Consider the following 17,008-nt stretch of genomic DNA (forward strand, 5'->3'; position numbering starts at 1 on the left):
GTTTTACAAAAATGCTTCAAAAACTAATAGTCGTGTGTAGTGTGCCGCTTGTGTTGCATACTCCGTTCGTGCCAAATAAATTCGTTACTCAAATGCAGTTTACCATACTTATTACATTATATACTATTACCACACTTGTTGTATAATATGCTACTTCTGTAAAATACCTAATTATACACCGATCTTGCGTGCAGAAAGTGTCTTTTTACCACGTCAGTTTCGTTTCCCACGGATCGGAGTCACTTCGGACATTTCTGGAATATTAATATGATTAATTTATTAATCACTAGTTCTGCTGCGCTCCGCTCATGCCAAATAAGCTTGTGACTCAAATGGCGGTTACCACACTTGTTGTATACTATACTTTTCTACTACCGTGAGTTTTTGGGTACATTTTCGCAAAACAACAAGAATACATTCCCTGACGGGACCGTCAGAATTGACAATCGTCCAAATTCATCTCCGAAAACATCCGATTGTTCCTAAAACCGTCCGGGAGTTTCCCGGAAATGTTCGAAAGGGTCGGATCCGTGGGACACGAAACTCACATGGTAAAGTGACGCTTTCCGTACGCTAGAGCAGTGTATAATTAGGTATTTTAGAGAAGGGTGTAGAAAAAGTTCATTATTTCATTGGTTTCAAAAATTATGAGAAAATGGTAAATACAAAAGTTGTAAAGATTCTTAGGATGCAGAATATTAAATTATTTGGAAGTATACAATGTGACTCAAAAAAGTGCGACGAATAAAACTTTTTTTAATGGAACATCCTATTTTAAATTTTGAATTCGTTTTTAAATCCTTTAGCATTTTTACTAATAATAGATAGCTAAACCTAGTTTTTCCAATAGTTTAATTTTTCCAATAAAATACTAGTTTTAACAATTTTCAAAAAAATATGATAGCGCCATATTTCACATTAATGTTATTCGAAGATGACGTGAAAGACATATGCAACGGAATTGAAATTAGATGCTACAAGGTGTTCAACGTAAATGAATATATTTGGATCATAAGTATAGTCTTTTACACACTCTTTGTTTTAAGATTAAAGCATAGTCTAACTAACTGTTGACGAAATGATATATTTTGGACTTCCATGGTCAATTATTTATTCCACAACGTTTCAATTGATCAAGTATTTCTATTTGCCTTCAGGTGAATACTTAAACTTTATGTTTACCAGATAATAGTAACAATTTCCAAACATTTTGAATATCTAAAGAAGGTTTGCCAAGACACTTGGGGATTTTGGTGAATGCTTCTTTAAATTTTCTCCTCGTCCAATGTCTTTTCTTAAAAGTCTTTTTGTCTCGCCTACATAACAACTACCGAACGCACAAGGTATCTCACATATGGAGTTCTTCGTGTCGCTCTAACCGAAAGGTTTGGTTTTCGTGTGATGACTTCTTCTGAAGATGGTTTATGTTGCATTTTTTACCTACCTTTTTTATATTTTCCTGTTGTCTGAAATTTTGTTTTGTATTTCAATTTTTTCATTTGAATGTCGTCCATATTTTATTTGGATTGCAGCGTTTGTTCTGAACTACATAAGATTAGAGCTCTGTTCACCTGTGGTGGTTAGACTAGAAACTGAGGTATTGTCCAGCGTGTATGTGGGTTTCCGCTATAGTGATGTCAGAATGCGGTTATTGCCTTTGTGAACTAAATTTAATCGGAGGTCGTAGATTGTTGATGTGTAACAGAAAATCTTGCAGATTATTAACGTATCATCAACGTACCTTAGGCATAACTTGGCATTTCTCATGACCAGGTCTTCAACTCATTCCATGTAAATGTTGGCAACTATTGCAGAGAGTCAGTGTCCTTCGTTTTGGGTGAAGAATTGATCTTTTTCCTAGAATTACGAATTATTAATGCAGCATTCTAGCTTATTTTTGATGATTTCAAGAGCTTCCTCTACTGGCATATTGGTTCCACGTCAAAACTCAGAAATTCATCATGAGTTTGAACATTCGTATCCCTATATTAAAGATAATATAAAAATGATATAAAGGTAGAACATTTTTTATGGTTAAAGCATTGAGCACACGATACATTTAAACGAAACAAGAAAAATGCGGATGCATCAAATTTTAATTTTTCTCTTACATTTCTTACTATTGCGGTTTTTTAAAGTAAACGTCCATTTTCAAAATTTAAGTCAAATATCCTATTGACAGAAAGACTTAAAGAACAACAAATGAGCAAAAATGAACAAAAATTATTTTTAGCTAAATATCTAAAGTAGCCTTATTTGCAGGCTTATAATAGTGATATTAAAACCATATATAAAGTATTTCAAAAAACGAAAAGACTAAACAATCCATACGGGGTGTAAAAAACGGATTTTTTACAGTTTGTTAAATATATTTGTCCTATTTGGTTGAAATTTATACACCACTGACTTTTTTCCAATTTTTGATATTTATTTTGAATAAGTCATTAAACCTACACTTTTTTTTACTTCATAGTCGCGAAAGTTAACAAAACTCGTTGGTACACAAATAAACTAAAAAATCAATGCTAGTGAGAATGATCAACGTCAATTTCATTGCATTGCATTGCATTGCATGGAACACTGAAAATCCGCTTCAAAATAAAAGATAAAATATACCTTCGCCCTTAATTTCGAAAATGAAGCGACACGTTCCAAAAAATTACTATATGCCATATTTACCCCTTAACCAAGTTAAGCGTCGCCTAGAGAAGGTCCGCGATTGTGCGAGACTTTTCCGCGAAAGAAATCTCAACAAAACGTGGAAGTGGCAATAAGCAATTTCGCGGGGGCGTCATAACCATGGGGGGTGCGGGTAACAATGGACCCGACTCGGGCTGTAAGCCGTAATAAAAAGTGTATAGGAAGCTGTCCCGCAGACAGCCTTATTTGGGCGATATGCATTCGGTCGTAGGGTAGGATTGGGCACAGTGGTGTGCGCAAGATTTATTTTGTTACGCTATTCTTCGACATTTCGTTTTCGACGAAAGTTTTTTTTTAAATAGCATCGCAAACGTGTATTAAAATAGATGCCATTTTTTTAATTTTTTTTTAACGCTATTCGTTATGGTAGGTGTCAATTTGAGAGTTACTCTCGAGAGGTCTTTTTCGAATTTTAACTCTCAGATAGCTCCACGAGACAACTTGCTGAGTGTAAACAGCAACAGTGCTCTCAAAGTCGTGTCCACGGCAAGTGTGCGTTGCCAATTCGTTAGAGAAAGTTTGTTAGAATATGGATGTGGAAAAACCGGCTGCCGATATAATTTGCTACAACATCTTACTTAAAAGGCAGGAAAAACGCAAAGCGAAAAGAAAATATTAGATCAAACCTTGGATTCGTCGTAGATTTGAGTTAGGTGAATGCTCTACCCTCACAAGAGAGCTGCACATCGAAGATGGGCAACTTCAGTATATAATGGAACTAGTTGGATAATCGATTTAAGAAAAAAACGTGTAATGGTGACATTACGATTTTTAGCATCAGTTATTATTCAAATCAGAATATAATTTTAAATAATGTATTATATTTTACAGGCGATTCTTATAGCAGTCTACAATACTTATTTCGAATACCTGTTTATACTATGGGCAGAATAGTACAAAAAGTGAGTCCTGCAATTTACACAGTCTTAAAGGATCTTTACATTAAGTCATAATTATTTACTGAGTAAGGGACTGGAGCATGGAACTCTACATTTACCTTTTGTAGTACCTTTACCTAACAGAAACATTGCCGTGCCATATTGTGCATCATTTCAAGGTGAACCTGCAGCTAACTGCATATTTAACTATATACTATCTAGAGCTCGTCGTATAGTGCAAAATGCGTTTGGTATTATTGCAAACAAATTTCAAGTTCTCCGTAAACCAGTCGTCCTTGAACCTGGGTCGTGAATATTGTTTTGGCAATTTGTGTACTTCACAATTATTTGTTAGCAGGTAATAAATCAAAAGCGAATTATGAGCATCAAAGGATAGTTGATTTGGAACGGGAAGAAACTCACGACTCACATATCCCAAAAACAAGTTAGAGATGAAATTAAAGAATATGTTATGACTCCTGCTGATCAAATTCCCTGGCAATATAGACAGATATACAATGATGATTATTAGTAATAACAAAACATCGAAAAATGTTGTTTAGGACCTTAAAACACATATCCCAATAATAATTCTGTTTAATTTCATTTAAAATAAATAGGTGTTAGCAAAACCGATAAAAACTTAGCATTTATTCTAAATTTTTTTGACCCATCCGGTGTGTTAATCGTAGGTATTTATACTGGTATATAAATAGGAATATTAAAAATTACGACTTTATGATTAATAGACTAATTTAATCACCACAACTTATTCTGTTGAATTGAATTGAATGAGATTGATTTGGTGTCAAAACCGGTAACAAGAAACAAAGGGCTTTTTTTGACATCTAGATTAATTATCGATTATACTTTTATGCTTTTTCCTTGCGGAAAGTACTTAAATGTACGCGGAAAGTTGTTGCAACATTCCGTTTATTAACTTACCTGATTTCTTAAATTTGTACAAGAGTTTTTCTCGCAAATGGACAGTCAGCTATAAACTTTCATTTGAAACAGAAAATAAAAATGTGAAAAATTTTGTAAAGCATTCGAAAAATGGTGCGATTTTTTTTTCCAATTTTCGATTTTTTTTTTTGCCAAAAAATAAAAAATAAATAACGTCGACAAGAGACCGTTCTTAGTACGCCAATGGGGCGGCCGCCGCCGCCGCCGTCGCAATCTGAATGACGATTCCCGCGGGCATATTCGCCCGTCTTATTATATGCGCGAGGGTGGGTGTGTGTGTTTTCTTTTATTCGACATTGTGGCGCGGAATAAAACCCCGATTTCAACGGACGATATTCCGCCCGCCGTATTGTTCGCCGGTTATGGTTTCCTTTATGCCCCGCCGTAGGATAGCCCGCGCGTTTTATTTTTTTTCGGATTACCCCGGGCGTGTGACGCATATTTCTCCGCCCCGGCCTTTTTTGGAAATGTGCAATACACTTTTCCCTGTTAATTCCTGATGCGACGATATTTATTTCGTTTAATACCTCATTTCCCAACGTGTTTTGTTTTGTTTTCATAGGGCTACGATGGGATGTTTGTTATTTAATATTTTTGTCAGTCCTCGTTATTTTTATTAACTTCTTATAAATAAGATTTAGTTTTCGTAGGAAATTGTGAAAATATAATTACAGCGCTGCTGGTGTAAATATATATATTTTTTTATTTTCAGAACTTTTTCTTATGTAGAACAGCCAAAAATTAATAATTGTTTAAATGATAGTGATCGGTTCTAGAACAATAAATTAAACACTTTGCTTTTATTTAAAATTCATTTCCCCTTAAATCGTACATAGACAAGCTAACTGTAAGAAACTTCCAACAGATTAAATATTAAATATTAAAAATTGATTTAGATTTAGATCAGACAGTAACAATTTTAGTACAATTTAATCCAACGTTATCAAGGAACTTTAACGGGCTTAATTATATTTTCTCTTTTTTGTTATTTTTTTTAAGTTAAATATTTTTAAACATTCAGTAGGATATACAGTGCATTTAATTCTAACTCGTATTCTTTGGTTCCATGGCGGGCTGAATTATATATTTTTTATTTTGGCCACATTCTTGTATTTTTGCTGTTGAAGTTTTTGTTACAACTGAAAGCATTCAATTTATAAATACTTATTTATTTTTCATTTCTTTATTAGCTTTAACTTATTTTCTTTGTATAATACGAATAATATGACATTTTCAAAGGCAACTATCACCCCGTAAACTTTGCAGTAACACCACAAATTATATATACGTCAAAGAGTGATACGATACACGGGAGTCACATTTGCGAGTCATTTTACGCGTTACGTTTCAAATTAACGTTAAAGTTTTGCGCGCGGCGACTGACGTCCCTCCGATCGGAACCACGTAAGCGGAAAATGGACGGCAATTAAAATCCGATAAAAAAAAATCCCCCGGATTTTTCGTCGTCGTTTCCGGAATGTCGTTTAATGCAGTTTAACTGAATATTTGCATAACTTTGAACTGATAAAGAACTTTTTTTATGAGCAAAACAAAAACCATAAAAAAATTGCAACTGAGAACTTTTTGGTTGAGAAAAATCTTCATTTTCAAAAGAGAAACTATACAAAATTTTTTAATAAGTAAAATCTTGTTGAGTAATTTTTGTAATTTCAATTAACTTCTTTTTTTATGAGTAAAACTTTATGTCTAATCACGAACCTTACGAATTAGACGAAATAGGCCGCGTTGCCGTATTGTGCGCGTTCTAAACAGTGAAACTTAATGTTCTCCAGCTCCGAAACTATCGATGGATTTCGGAAACACGGAGTTGTGCTGTAATGCGGCCCCTCCTCCCCCACCTAATTGAATATTAAATCGAGACGCTAGATCCCGTCAAGAATTTCAACGGCAAACTTCACGCGAAAATAGTTCTGCCGACAAGCGCACTAATAAAGTTTGCGGCTGTCAGGAGCCAGCCAGACAGACTATCTATTCGGCAATTTCAAGAGTTTAATTAAGTTTAATTCGGGGCGGTAGTGGTGTGGGGTGAACAAGTCGTCCCACAGCCGCGTCAAAACACTCTCCTTCGCTACTTTAGCTAGTCGTTGTGGTTTTGTTGGAGAAGAAAAAGAAGAAAAATCTGTTAGTACAGTATAGCCTCTTTAATCCGATTACCCCGCCACGGTCCCTAACTAAGGTTGTGGAATTGACGGGTCAAATTTTTTTGTGTCAACTGACCGAAATAATTTTAAAAATACAATGAAATTTATATTTATATAGTTATATTGTGCGTTACGTAACAATCGCGTTGTTCTGAGAACTAAAAAGACTTAAGAACGGTTACAGGAATATTGGCCATCACAACGCATAATTTATTATAGAATGCATATTATTGTTATTAAATAATGATAGATAACACTCTACAATTGTTATTTAAAATATTTTGGTGGAATTTAAATAGTCTTCTAAAAATGGTCAATTGCGCGTCAATTATCAATTATTAATTTTTCAAACTGTTGGGGATATTTTGATAATCAAATTATCGATTATTTTCTTTTCGAATGATCTAAACACTACTGCAGTGAATCTTGTATCTGTTTTTTTTTCGTTCCCATGCGTAATTATCGTCATCCTTTTATTTTTTCGTTAACTTCATGGGTCTTTTTGTCTCTCCATAAAGGTCAATTTGTTAATTTAATTTCTTTTTTTTATAATTATATTTTTTCAATATGCGCGTTTATGTGGCCCGTTGGGGCTATTGAAATAAAACCATATTTTTTGTTTTTCAATTAGAATTTATTCTTCATTTATTGATTGATCACATTTTAACAGTCAACTTTGGTATATTTCGTTTAATATTAAATCTTTACATAGTTATAAATATACAGATCATCCCTATATCGACAAAATAAAGAACAAAAAACGTTTCATTCGGTTTATTTATTTACAGACGCCCTTTTTGCACATCGATTTATTTACACACCGTGCGGTACGAACGAACGACTAGGAATAACTCGAATATCAGTAGCGCGCGTTAAATAAATTTAAAGGAATCAACGAACTTAGACGGTAATATCGATAATTAATAAACTTTGGATTCAAACGAAAAACAGTTATTGTCTCTACAGCCATTAAAATAAATCACAAATATAAAATAGAACTATAAAATAATTGTAAAATAGGGCGATGGTTTTCCAGAGTAAAAAGAACAACGAAAAAATGCGATTCTTGGCTAATTTCACCGGCTCTTTTATTTGATTTTATTTTAACGTCGAATCACACCGTTGACTTTAAATAAGTCCAAGCAAAACTATTTGAAAAAGTTTTTTCGATGTAACTTTTTTCCGCCTTTGAATTTTGAAATTAATAAAATGTCAGTTGTAACAAAGAGTGCTTAACCAGTTTCCACGCTTGGGACATTTTTGGTCAATTTTTGGAACCCGAAAAGTTTAAAAATTTGGGCATTTGCGACACTTTTTCTCAACGTCGTGTCCAACACGAACCACGCCGTATGTACGCCGGTCACGGGATGCGGGAGGGGGTACTAAGACTCGTCGGCTTTGACGTCGTCCGAGATGGGATCCTCGCCTTTTTGGAGGCAATCCCTGACCGCTTTGAGGACGATTTCCAGCCGGCGATCGAGGGCCTCGAGGTGGGGTTCCCAGAGCACGGGCGCCACCGGATCCGAGGCCATGCTCGCCCGCAGCGCTTGGCTGAGCCTCGTTGGCCCGTTCCGGAACCTGGAACACAAATTATAGGGTGTCCCAAATCAGTTGCCTGCCTATAGCGGCATTTTTTTGAATGAATGAACACAAAGTGAAAATTTTTCCGAAAATTAACAAAGTAACTAGCTTTTCATTTCTCCCGCCTACTGAATCTCACGTAAATATTTACTGGAATGATAATAGGTTATCATCTCAATTTTTGTTTGATAAAAGGCTTATAACACTGCACTGTTATTAAAAATAATCGTTGTAATATATTCCAGCAATATTAGGAGAATAACAAATTTCACATTTGACAAAATATGGTGATGGAGATACAGGGTGTATCGTTTTAAGAATTCTCAAATGTTTTTCTGCGAATTTGCGATCTTTTTTTAAACGTGAGAGTTCATATTGTTTTTTTAGCTCTTACAGAATCCGGGGTAGAGCGGGTCATCGCCGGGGGAGAGAAAAAAAAGTCGAATTTCGCCCTTTCCCCTCACGAAAACCCACGCCTAATATTAACGTTTCTACCCCGCTTTTGTGCTTGCAAGAATTTTCCCTAATTGGATATTTTCCTTTACAGTGGCGCGGCTCGGGAGACAATTAAAACGGAATCGGAAAACTTGATTGTCTGCCTATTTCGTCGGGTGGAATGGGAGCCGCGAACCCGACGGCGGAGATTTTCGAGATGACGATTAGAGAATGAGTCCCGAAGGTAAGGCAAAAAAACCGTTAAAAAAATTTGAATATCGTTTTTGATAATTTTGCATTTTTTTTGTGTGATTTATGGCGCACTTGTTAAAATATTTTATTTGACACGAGCGGAGCGAGTGTTTAATAAACGAGTGAGTTAAAAACGTGTTGCATACTATACTTTTTCTACGACCGTTAATTTTTGGGTACATTTCCGCAAAACAACACGAATACATGACTGTCAGAATTGACAAACATCAAAATTCAAAGCGTCGGAAATATTTCCGAAAACATCCGATTGCTCCCAAACCCGTGCAATAAAATCCCGGAAATGTCCGAAGTGGTTCGGATCCCTGGGAAACGAAACTGACGTCGTAAAGTGACGCTTCCCGCACGCTAGATCGTTGCGTAATTAGGTATTTTACAGACCGGGATAGAAAAAAAACATTTGATGGTCTCTTTCCTTTAATAATAGTTTTTCTCTTTTCTAGCTTTGAAAATTTGGTTACAGTTCTTTCATTAGTCAACCGTGTAGACTGCAAAATAGATTGTATCTAACGGAACAAAAATCCCTGAAAATTTACAGGCTTCCCCCCACAACTAGGCTTTTGCAGTTTGTAACGCTAATAGAATATAATTCCTATAACGCAAGGAGCGAGTTAATCCCGTTAATTATGCGTTTACTAATTTCGCGCTTGTATAAATATGGCGGCGGTTGTCGTTTTTATGGCCCCTTAAAACTTTGCTTATAGCGACTGTTGGCACATCCGTTTTATGCACAACGCAAATTCTTATCAGCACTAGACCCACGGTCGTAACTAAGATGGCACCCGGACCCACTGCGGCACAATTATTTCCGAAATTTATTTGCAACGGAAATGAGAGAAGAGAAAACAATACTGAAAAATATCTTTGAAAGGTTTTTTGGAGGTAATAATGAAATAAGACACGAAGCAAAACAATTGATAAAGTAAAGTAAGTAAGGGTGACGAGAAATGACACTTTTTAATTTTAATAATAAAAAATAATTGGGGGAGGTCCATTTAACACAATTGAATTAGAACAAAAAATATTCAGATTTTTACAGTTACTTGATGATTTATGACCTCTATTTCGGCCACACCGTCCCTTTATCAAATACAAAATATTCCGACACCTATATATACAATCAGGTAGTAATAGATTCTTAATTACCGGTGCAGGGTTATAAATTTAAATTTAACGACGCAGACGCATTTAAATCTAATTGGCCATTAAGTAATAGATTCGAATATCTCACTTTGTTAATCTCCATAGCTTCCAACAAATTCTGTTTTTTGCTTTTTGATTGATTACGTAAAATATCAAAATTACCGTCAAACTTGTGTATTTCTGAATTTAAATGGATGGCGTACTTAGAATCCGAATTTCTATTTTTATACACATGTTCACTTTTAAAAGGATTATTTTATTGTTTTGTAAATTTTGGGTTAGAGTTCAGAGTTATTTCTAACTGCTTCTTAGAATGGTGTGGCCGAAATAGCTGTCATAAATTATTAAATAACTGTCAAAATCTGAACATTTTTTTGTTCTAATTTAATTGTGGAATAAAAATAAGCCGCCATCTTAACATTACTTTGGCCTTATGGCTTTGCAGAACTTTCGGAACGACGAATAAAATGGGGTGACGGTCACCCGGTCCAGGAGGAGGGGGGGTGGGGGCATTTGATTCTCTTTCATCTATTCAAAACTTTCAAAGCTTGTTCGTTTTGCACGCGTTTCCGGGAGACATAAATCAGGCCGCCAAAACAAACGAGTGTTTCGCCGCCGCCGCCACCGGCTCCGAATACGCGGAATTTAATTCAGGGCGTATTACGCGACTCTATTCCGAGATACAAAAATTACGGCGAACGCGGGGCTAACCCGGACAAAATTTACGAAATGTTGCTCCTAACCAATTAATTGTTTTTTGATGATTATTCTATGATTAAAATCGGCGTCCTAAATAGTTTCGTTTTAAAAATACCGAGCGTAAAGTTGGTAGATTTGTTTGTTGTAGGAAAAAACCTCAAACGGATCCGAATTGATATTAAAAAAAAAGAACATCTTTTATAGTTTTGAAGAGTGGGGTACCTAGCATGTTTTCTTTTAAAAAATACGCTAATTATTAAGAAGTTAATTAGGAAATACAATTTGACAATTATTTTAAAAGTTTAAGCGCCCCGCATTTCGTTTGCGACTATTAAAGTGATACCTTCCATGCTATTAAAATAAGATATCTCAAAATTTCCCTTAAACATTTAACATTATCTACGTCTCTAATTAAACACTCTGCATCGCCAGAAATTTACTGGTCAACTAGTCGGCTAGTCGTTTGTTTTTGTGGTACAGGGCGTTAAAAAACTTTTGTTTCCAGTTTTCGATGAGGTACCACTGAAGACAATTCCTAAAAACAGAAGGTCTTCGACTTTTTTTATTTAATAGGGACTATAAACCTAAGTAGCAGAGGGAAAATTAAAATAAATAGCGATCGTTCTACACGCGAGTGTCCGTCGAAAAGGGCGTCCCGAAAATCGCCCCTGCCGCTCCCTCGCCCGTCCCGCGCCTTAAATGGGCGCTTCTTAACTTTTTTACGCGGGCACGTCGGTTTAGATTACCCAGGAGGTTATTTATACGAGCGGCGTCTGGAAAATGGCGTCCTTTTCCCCCCGGTCCCCCATTTTTCTTTCTTATTTTTATTTATAGCGGAGGATCATGATTTACTTTGTTTAATGCGCGGCAATTTTTTTGCCGCGGAAGTTCTTCATGCCCCCGCGATTTTTTATCCGGGACGTGCTCTCCGCAATGCAACGAAGTTTTCGAAACCCGACCAGTGCAAAAACACCGTTAAAATTTAATAACTTCATTCCTTTCGTTAAACGTTTTTGGGAACTTTGTATCTGCCTATACAGAAGGCCATTTTTTCGATGAAATTGTATCGGTAACAAAAAAGTTAATTATCCGAGTTGGACTTTCTAGCACTTTTATTTCCAATTTTACAAACAAAAGAACTACACCTACTTTGTCTACAGCGTGTACTACTTCTATTAACACCCTGTATTTTAGTCCACTATTAGATTCTTAAAAAAAGCTAATTTAATATCTAGTATTTTACGTCTAAATTGTTGCTCGTTTTTCTAGAAAAAAAAAACTGAAAATCGGGATGTTCTTCATTTTGAGTTAAATATTTCGAAATGGTTTGAGATTAGAGAAACACAAATTACACTTTTCTATCGTAGTTTTTATGGCATAAAAAAACCACTTCCGCAGCAACAGCACTTATATGTGTGATTTTTTGTCTGCGTTGTACTTAAAAATTATTTTACAGTTTTTTTGTACAAAATGTAGCACCGCATACAAAAAACATAAAAATTTCAATCTTAATAAAAACAAGTGAATTCTCAATAAACTCATTTTGAACCCTACACCATGTATATGTATCACATATGTGTTTGTAAAATTATAAATAAATGAGCCAGGAAGGAAATGGTAAAATCAAAGTATTTAGTTTTTTCTAATATAGGCTAACCCCGGTAATCATAGCCAGTATGTGCTATTTTTCTCTGCGATCCCAGTTCTGATTGTATTCCTTGCCGATTAGTACTAGTAGGTTGGCTGTTTCGATGCTGTTACTATGTGTTGCCTTATTAAGGCGTCTTGTATGTGCGCTATGATGTTTTTAACGCCCTCAGTACCACTTTTCTGAGTGTCGGAAAATATGTTAATTTTTTTCCGCACAAGTTAGTTCTTTTTCAGAATCATGCCAAGATGGCAATGGGATATGTGCTAAGACCGATTGATAATTTGGTCCTTTGGTGTTCCTCATAAATGTCAGTATAAATGGAGCAGTCAGTATACAAATGATGATCTGCCCCACTCCTCCCATAGATGTGGCATTAATGCCATGTCTGAATGCATTCCCAGAATGCAGTGGTGTATCCAGCGAATAGGTCCTTCCATAACGTATGCCTGTAGTTTCTGCAAGACCTCTTGAAAAAATCTGTACGTAACAATAAGTCTTAGTCCACCTGTAATATCTTTCTTTTGGCAGCTATATTATTCATCTAAATACATCCCATTTAACCGGTGGTTTAGAAGTTGCCCATAGACTATTAACAAAGTGGCAGAGTTCTCTTTGTACTTTTGAAGTCGTCGCATCCCCAGCCGGTGGCGATGTCGCCGTCAGTTTACGACATCTCGTCGTAGCTAAATATGTATTTCACTAATCGAATCGTACAACAGAAATTACTCGTCCGCGCGGACACCCTTCCCATGGTGGGATCGTCCAATTTGGTGGACGCGTTGTCATTTCGTTAATCATCGAATTCGACAACGTCGGGATGGCATTTAGCATGGATATTTTCCCCGTCGTCGGCGCCTGCCGCTAATTGGGTACAATTTTGCGAAGTGGGGGAATTATGGGGATAATTGACACGGAAATATTACAGCCCGAGTAAAACTAAACGCCGCTTCGCCGCTATGTCTGATTTTAAAATTAAAAAAAAAAAACTGCGCTGCTCATGATCAAACCTAAGCTCATTTCTTTGATTGGCTAGATAGAAATCTGTATTTTAAAAAATTTTTCTACTCCCGTCTGTAAAATACCTAATTAAACACCGATCTAGCGTGAGGGAAGCGTCATTTTACCACGTCAGTTTCATTTTCCACGAATCCGAGCCACTTCGGACATTTCCGATATTTTACCGCAAGGGTTTTGGAGCAATCGGATATTTTCGGAGATATTTCCCATGATTTGAATTTTGACGTTTGGCAATTCTGTCGGTCATGTCAGTGAATGTATTCGTGTTGTTTTGCGAAAATGTACCCAAAAACAAACGATCATAGAAAAAGTATAATATGCAACACGTTTGGTAAACTTTTTAAGTCACTCATTTATTAAACACTCGCTCTGCTCGTGTCAAATAAATTTGTGAGTCAAATGCTGTTTACCGCATTTGTTGCATGATATACTATTAATATTTAAATTTATCGCACGGCGGACGAGGAAGCAACAAAATATCCTACTTCGCAGGCCTGTCGCCGCTCGGCAATTTTGTTTTTACCGTAAATATTGTCTTTTAGAGATTTTTGTCTTATATTTGAAAACAGTACAGTCCCGATTATCCGAAATAATGCAAGGTGATTTCGAATAATCGAAATTTCGGTAAATCCGATTTTTTTTTTTGGAAAATAGGAGTTAAGAATACATATAGCACTAGATTGACTTAAAAGGTATTTATGAAATATTTCACTTGAATTTGTTTATATTAAAAAAAATAACAAATAAAGTGTTTAGTTTTTATTACTCAATATTTTTTGATTCGTAAAAGGTATGTTGACGGCAATATCTCTTCAGCGTTTGATAAAAAGAACATCTACGGTAGTTGCATTTTCTTGTTGTTCTACATAAGTTAACGCTTTTTCCAAGGCCTCTAGCCCATCTGAATGTGAAATTTTTGCTGGAATATTGTCAGTGTATTCGGCTTTGTCATCATCATCGTCATCACTGTTTATTTCAACAGAGTTTTTGCAAACACTTTTAATTATTTCTTGGTCAGTTATTTCATCTTCTACACCATCACTGGTTTAACCATTCATAAACTTCCCTTTCCATAACATTTTCCCATAAGGGTATTTTGGTGTAAATGTGCTTTAAACATTCATCATGGTCGGACTCTGCATCTGTGAAATGTCCCTCCTCTTGTTGAATTAATTTTGACCAATATTTTTCCAGCGTACTACCATTTATTTGCTAAGCTAAAGCTATCCAGACATTCGCTAAAGCTATCCAGACATTCAATGAGATCGGCACCCTCATTTACTTTTGTCAAAATATGCTCCAATAGCAAACACCTGTAATTACATTTTAAATTTTCCAGCACACGCTGACCCATGGACTGAATGAGAGAAATTACAGCAAGAGCAAAAAACATTGCTTTTATTTCCCCACCTTCAAGTTGCCGCGCACTCAGGTGAGTAGGACCATTGTGTAGTAACAAAACACATTTTCTGGGCTATCCGTGCTCTTAAAAAAATTCTACTTTTGTTGTTTTAAACAGATTCGTATTCATTCATTCATTCTTTTTATTTTTTTTATAGAAACCATGGAAAACATTGAGACGAATATTCTGGGAGGCTTGTGGTTTTGCTGGCTTACCGTTACATAAAAATGGAAATTTGTGTCTCCCAGACGCATTACAAGGTATTTGAGGGCGCAACATTTTGTTGTTTAAGCCTGTTTCACCGCAATTGGAGACTAGTCTGGTTGTAAATCATTTTCTTTCGTAAGCTTCATAAAATCCTTAGCAATTTTTTTTGCAACTTTTCTTCACAAACTTTCAGTTGACGTACACCATGTCTTTTTTTTATCGGTCTAGCCATTCATCAATTACAAAAAACTTTCAGGTGTTTGAATGAGCGGCAGTAGAATAAAGGTACACTATAGGCCACTCCCACTCCTCTCCCTTTTTTGTGGGCCTGTCCTCCTTCCCCACGACTCTCTAGCTCCTCCCCCTTTACCCATAATCCCTTGAAACTGGCCCCCATTGGATAAGCAACCAGAAATGTGGGGTTTAATCAATCCCCCTCCTCTAGTTTGCGATGGCGGCGAAGCCAATCAGAGCCCAGATATTTTCCCACCCGTAAGAAAAGCAATGGCGTCAGTGAGACTTGATCATATTGTTCGCGTGACCATCTGCACCCTCTAGCGGTTCGAATGTAAACTAGTGTCCCCTCTTGGAGTAAGATTTTCTTTAATAAGGTAACCCACCTAATGAATATTGACCAAAACATTTATTTTAAAAACATATAGTTCCTCGAATGTTACCCTCGCGGGTACAAACTGTACTTTTACTATTGCACACAAAGGACAGGGGAAATAAAACACGAGAGTGTGACGGTTTCATATTTCAATGGTAAAATTTAGCATTTTTAAAGTACCAGTGCTGGCACATTTGCGAAGTAACGGGTTTATTTTATTAGTACCTTGTAGAATTAATTGTACTGTCCATTTCCTTCACCTTTTGCTGTTTGGCGAGTGCTTCTTAACAATTAAAATTCTTGTTTATTAGGCTCATATCGATTTTGCGATTTGAACACACGTTCTTTTGTAGACTCGGTTCCTTTAGTTTCGGACTTGTACTCCCCGGCCGATTGTGTTGCCGAACCATAAATATTTTATGCTGCAACGGCTGTGTGCGTGGCCCCTTGTTCGCTTGGTTTTCTCTTAAGTGACACCGGTTTACTGAGAGATACTAATGCAAAAAACAGAGTATTAGTTGCGCATTAGAAGGAGTCATAACCAATACCATCTGTCACCCTATGAGACTAGGGACCACATTTGCTTTTCATTGCTTCGGTATTCCTTGGCGAGCCTAGTAAACATTGTTTTGTTTCTTAACCTATTCTTCCTCGATTTTCTGTGACTGGCCGTCCGGTCGCCACCATAGATAGCGTTCGGGTAATTCGATCTCGTTGACGCAACCTCGATTCTTTGGCACGGGCCATACGGCCATCACCACAGATATAGTTCGGTAGTTCTTTCTACTGGCGGCGTACCGTCGACTAGGTTGGCAAGAGTGGCGTTTTCCCTCTAATTTTTTTGTGCCCGTTTAGCCTTTTTATAAAACTGGTTGTCTGAATCGTCCGGCATTTTGTACGCTAGCTTTTGAAGCTTGGGGTTGTCGCAGATTTTCTTTTGTGTGACCGATTTCTTTTTGAGCCGGTAGTGCTACCCCAATAAGAGGGGATATGTGAATTAGTCACTAATTTATGATTTCCCATACTTTTGGATCTATTTGGAGTTTGGAATGGGAATCTTTCTCAACGAGGGATTTTGAAAAGAATTGTCATTGCCCCACATTTCCAGAAAACCCTCGAATCGAGGTAAGTAACCTTTTGGAACCATTTCGCCACCTAATCAGTGTTCCTCAATTTATGCCGATTTTATTTTAGGGTTTTTTTTTTAATTAGTATTGTACGTATTGTTGCTCCGTTTCCCGCAAACCTTCCACGTGGTTTCTTCTTTCACCGGAATACCAGACCAGG

The 17,008-nt window shown here is 36.4% G+C and overlaps 1 protein-coding gene and 1 long non-coding RNA gene across 5 annotated transcripts in view; one reads left to right on the top strand and one right to left on the bottom strand.

Moving 5' to 3' along the window:
- The window catches only part of LOC132700012 (uncharacterized), a 59,159-nt gene that overhangs the window by 24,212 nt on the left and 17,939 nt on the right, over positions 1 to 17,008 (top strand). For all 3 annotated transcript variants that reach the window (XR_009618587.1, XR_009618585.1, XR_009618586.1), the window contains 3 exons: positions 8,835 to 8,966; positions 14,842 to 14,934; positions 15,062 to 15,164. This is a non-coding gene — a long non-coding RNA (uncharacterized LOC132700012). The remainder of the gene's footprint in view (positions 1 to 8,834; positions 8,967 to 14,841; positions 14,935 to 15,061; positions 15,165 to 17,008) is intronic.
- LOC132700011 (extracellular serine/threonine protein CG31145) overlaps positions 7,329 to 17,008 on the bottom strand; it is a 102,074-nt gene continuing 92,394 nt past the window's right edge. For both annotated transcript variants that reach the window (XM_060667058.1, XM_060667057.1), the window contains exon 9: positions 7,329 to 8,284. In XM_060667058.1, coding sequence (XP_060523041.1) covers positions 8,089 to 8,284 — 196 coding nt within the window. In that variant the 3' untranslated portion in view covers positions 7,329 to 8,088. The remainder of the gene's footprint in view (positions 8,285 to 17,008) is intronic.

Source organism: Cylas formicarius, unplaced genomic scaffold, assembly GCF_029955315.1.
Source record: "Cylas formicarius isolate icCylForm1 unplaced genomic scaffold, icCylForm1.1 PGA_scaffold_3__17_contigs__length_32017465, whole genome shotgun sequence".
Taxonomy (NCBI): domain Eukaryota; kingdom Metazoa; phylum Arthropoda; class Insecta; order Coleoptera; family Brentidae; genus Cylas; species Cylas formicarius.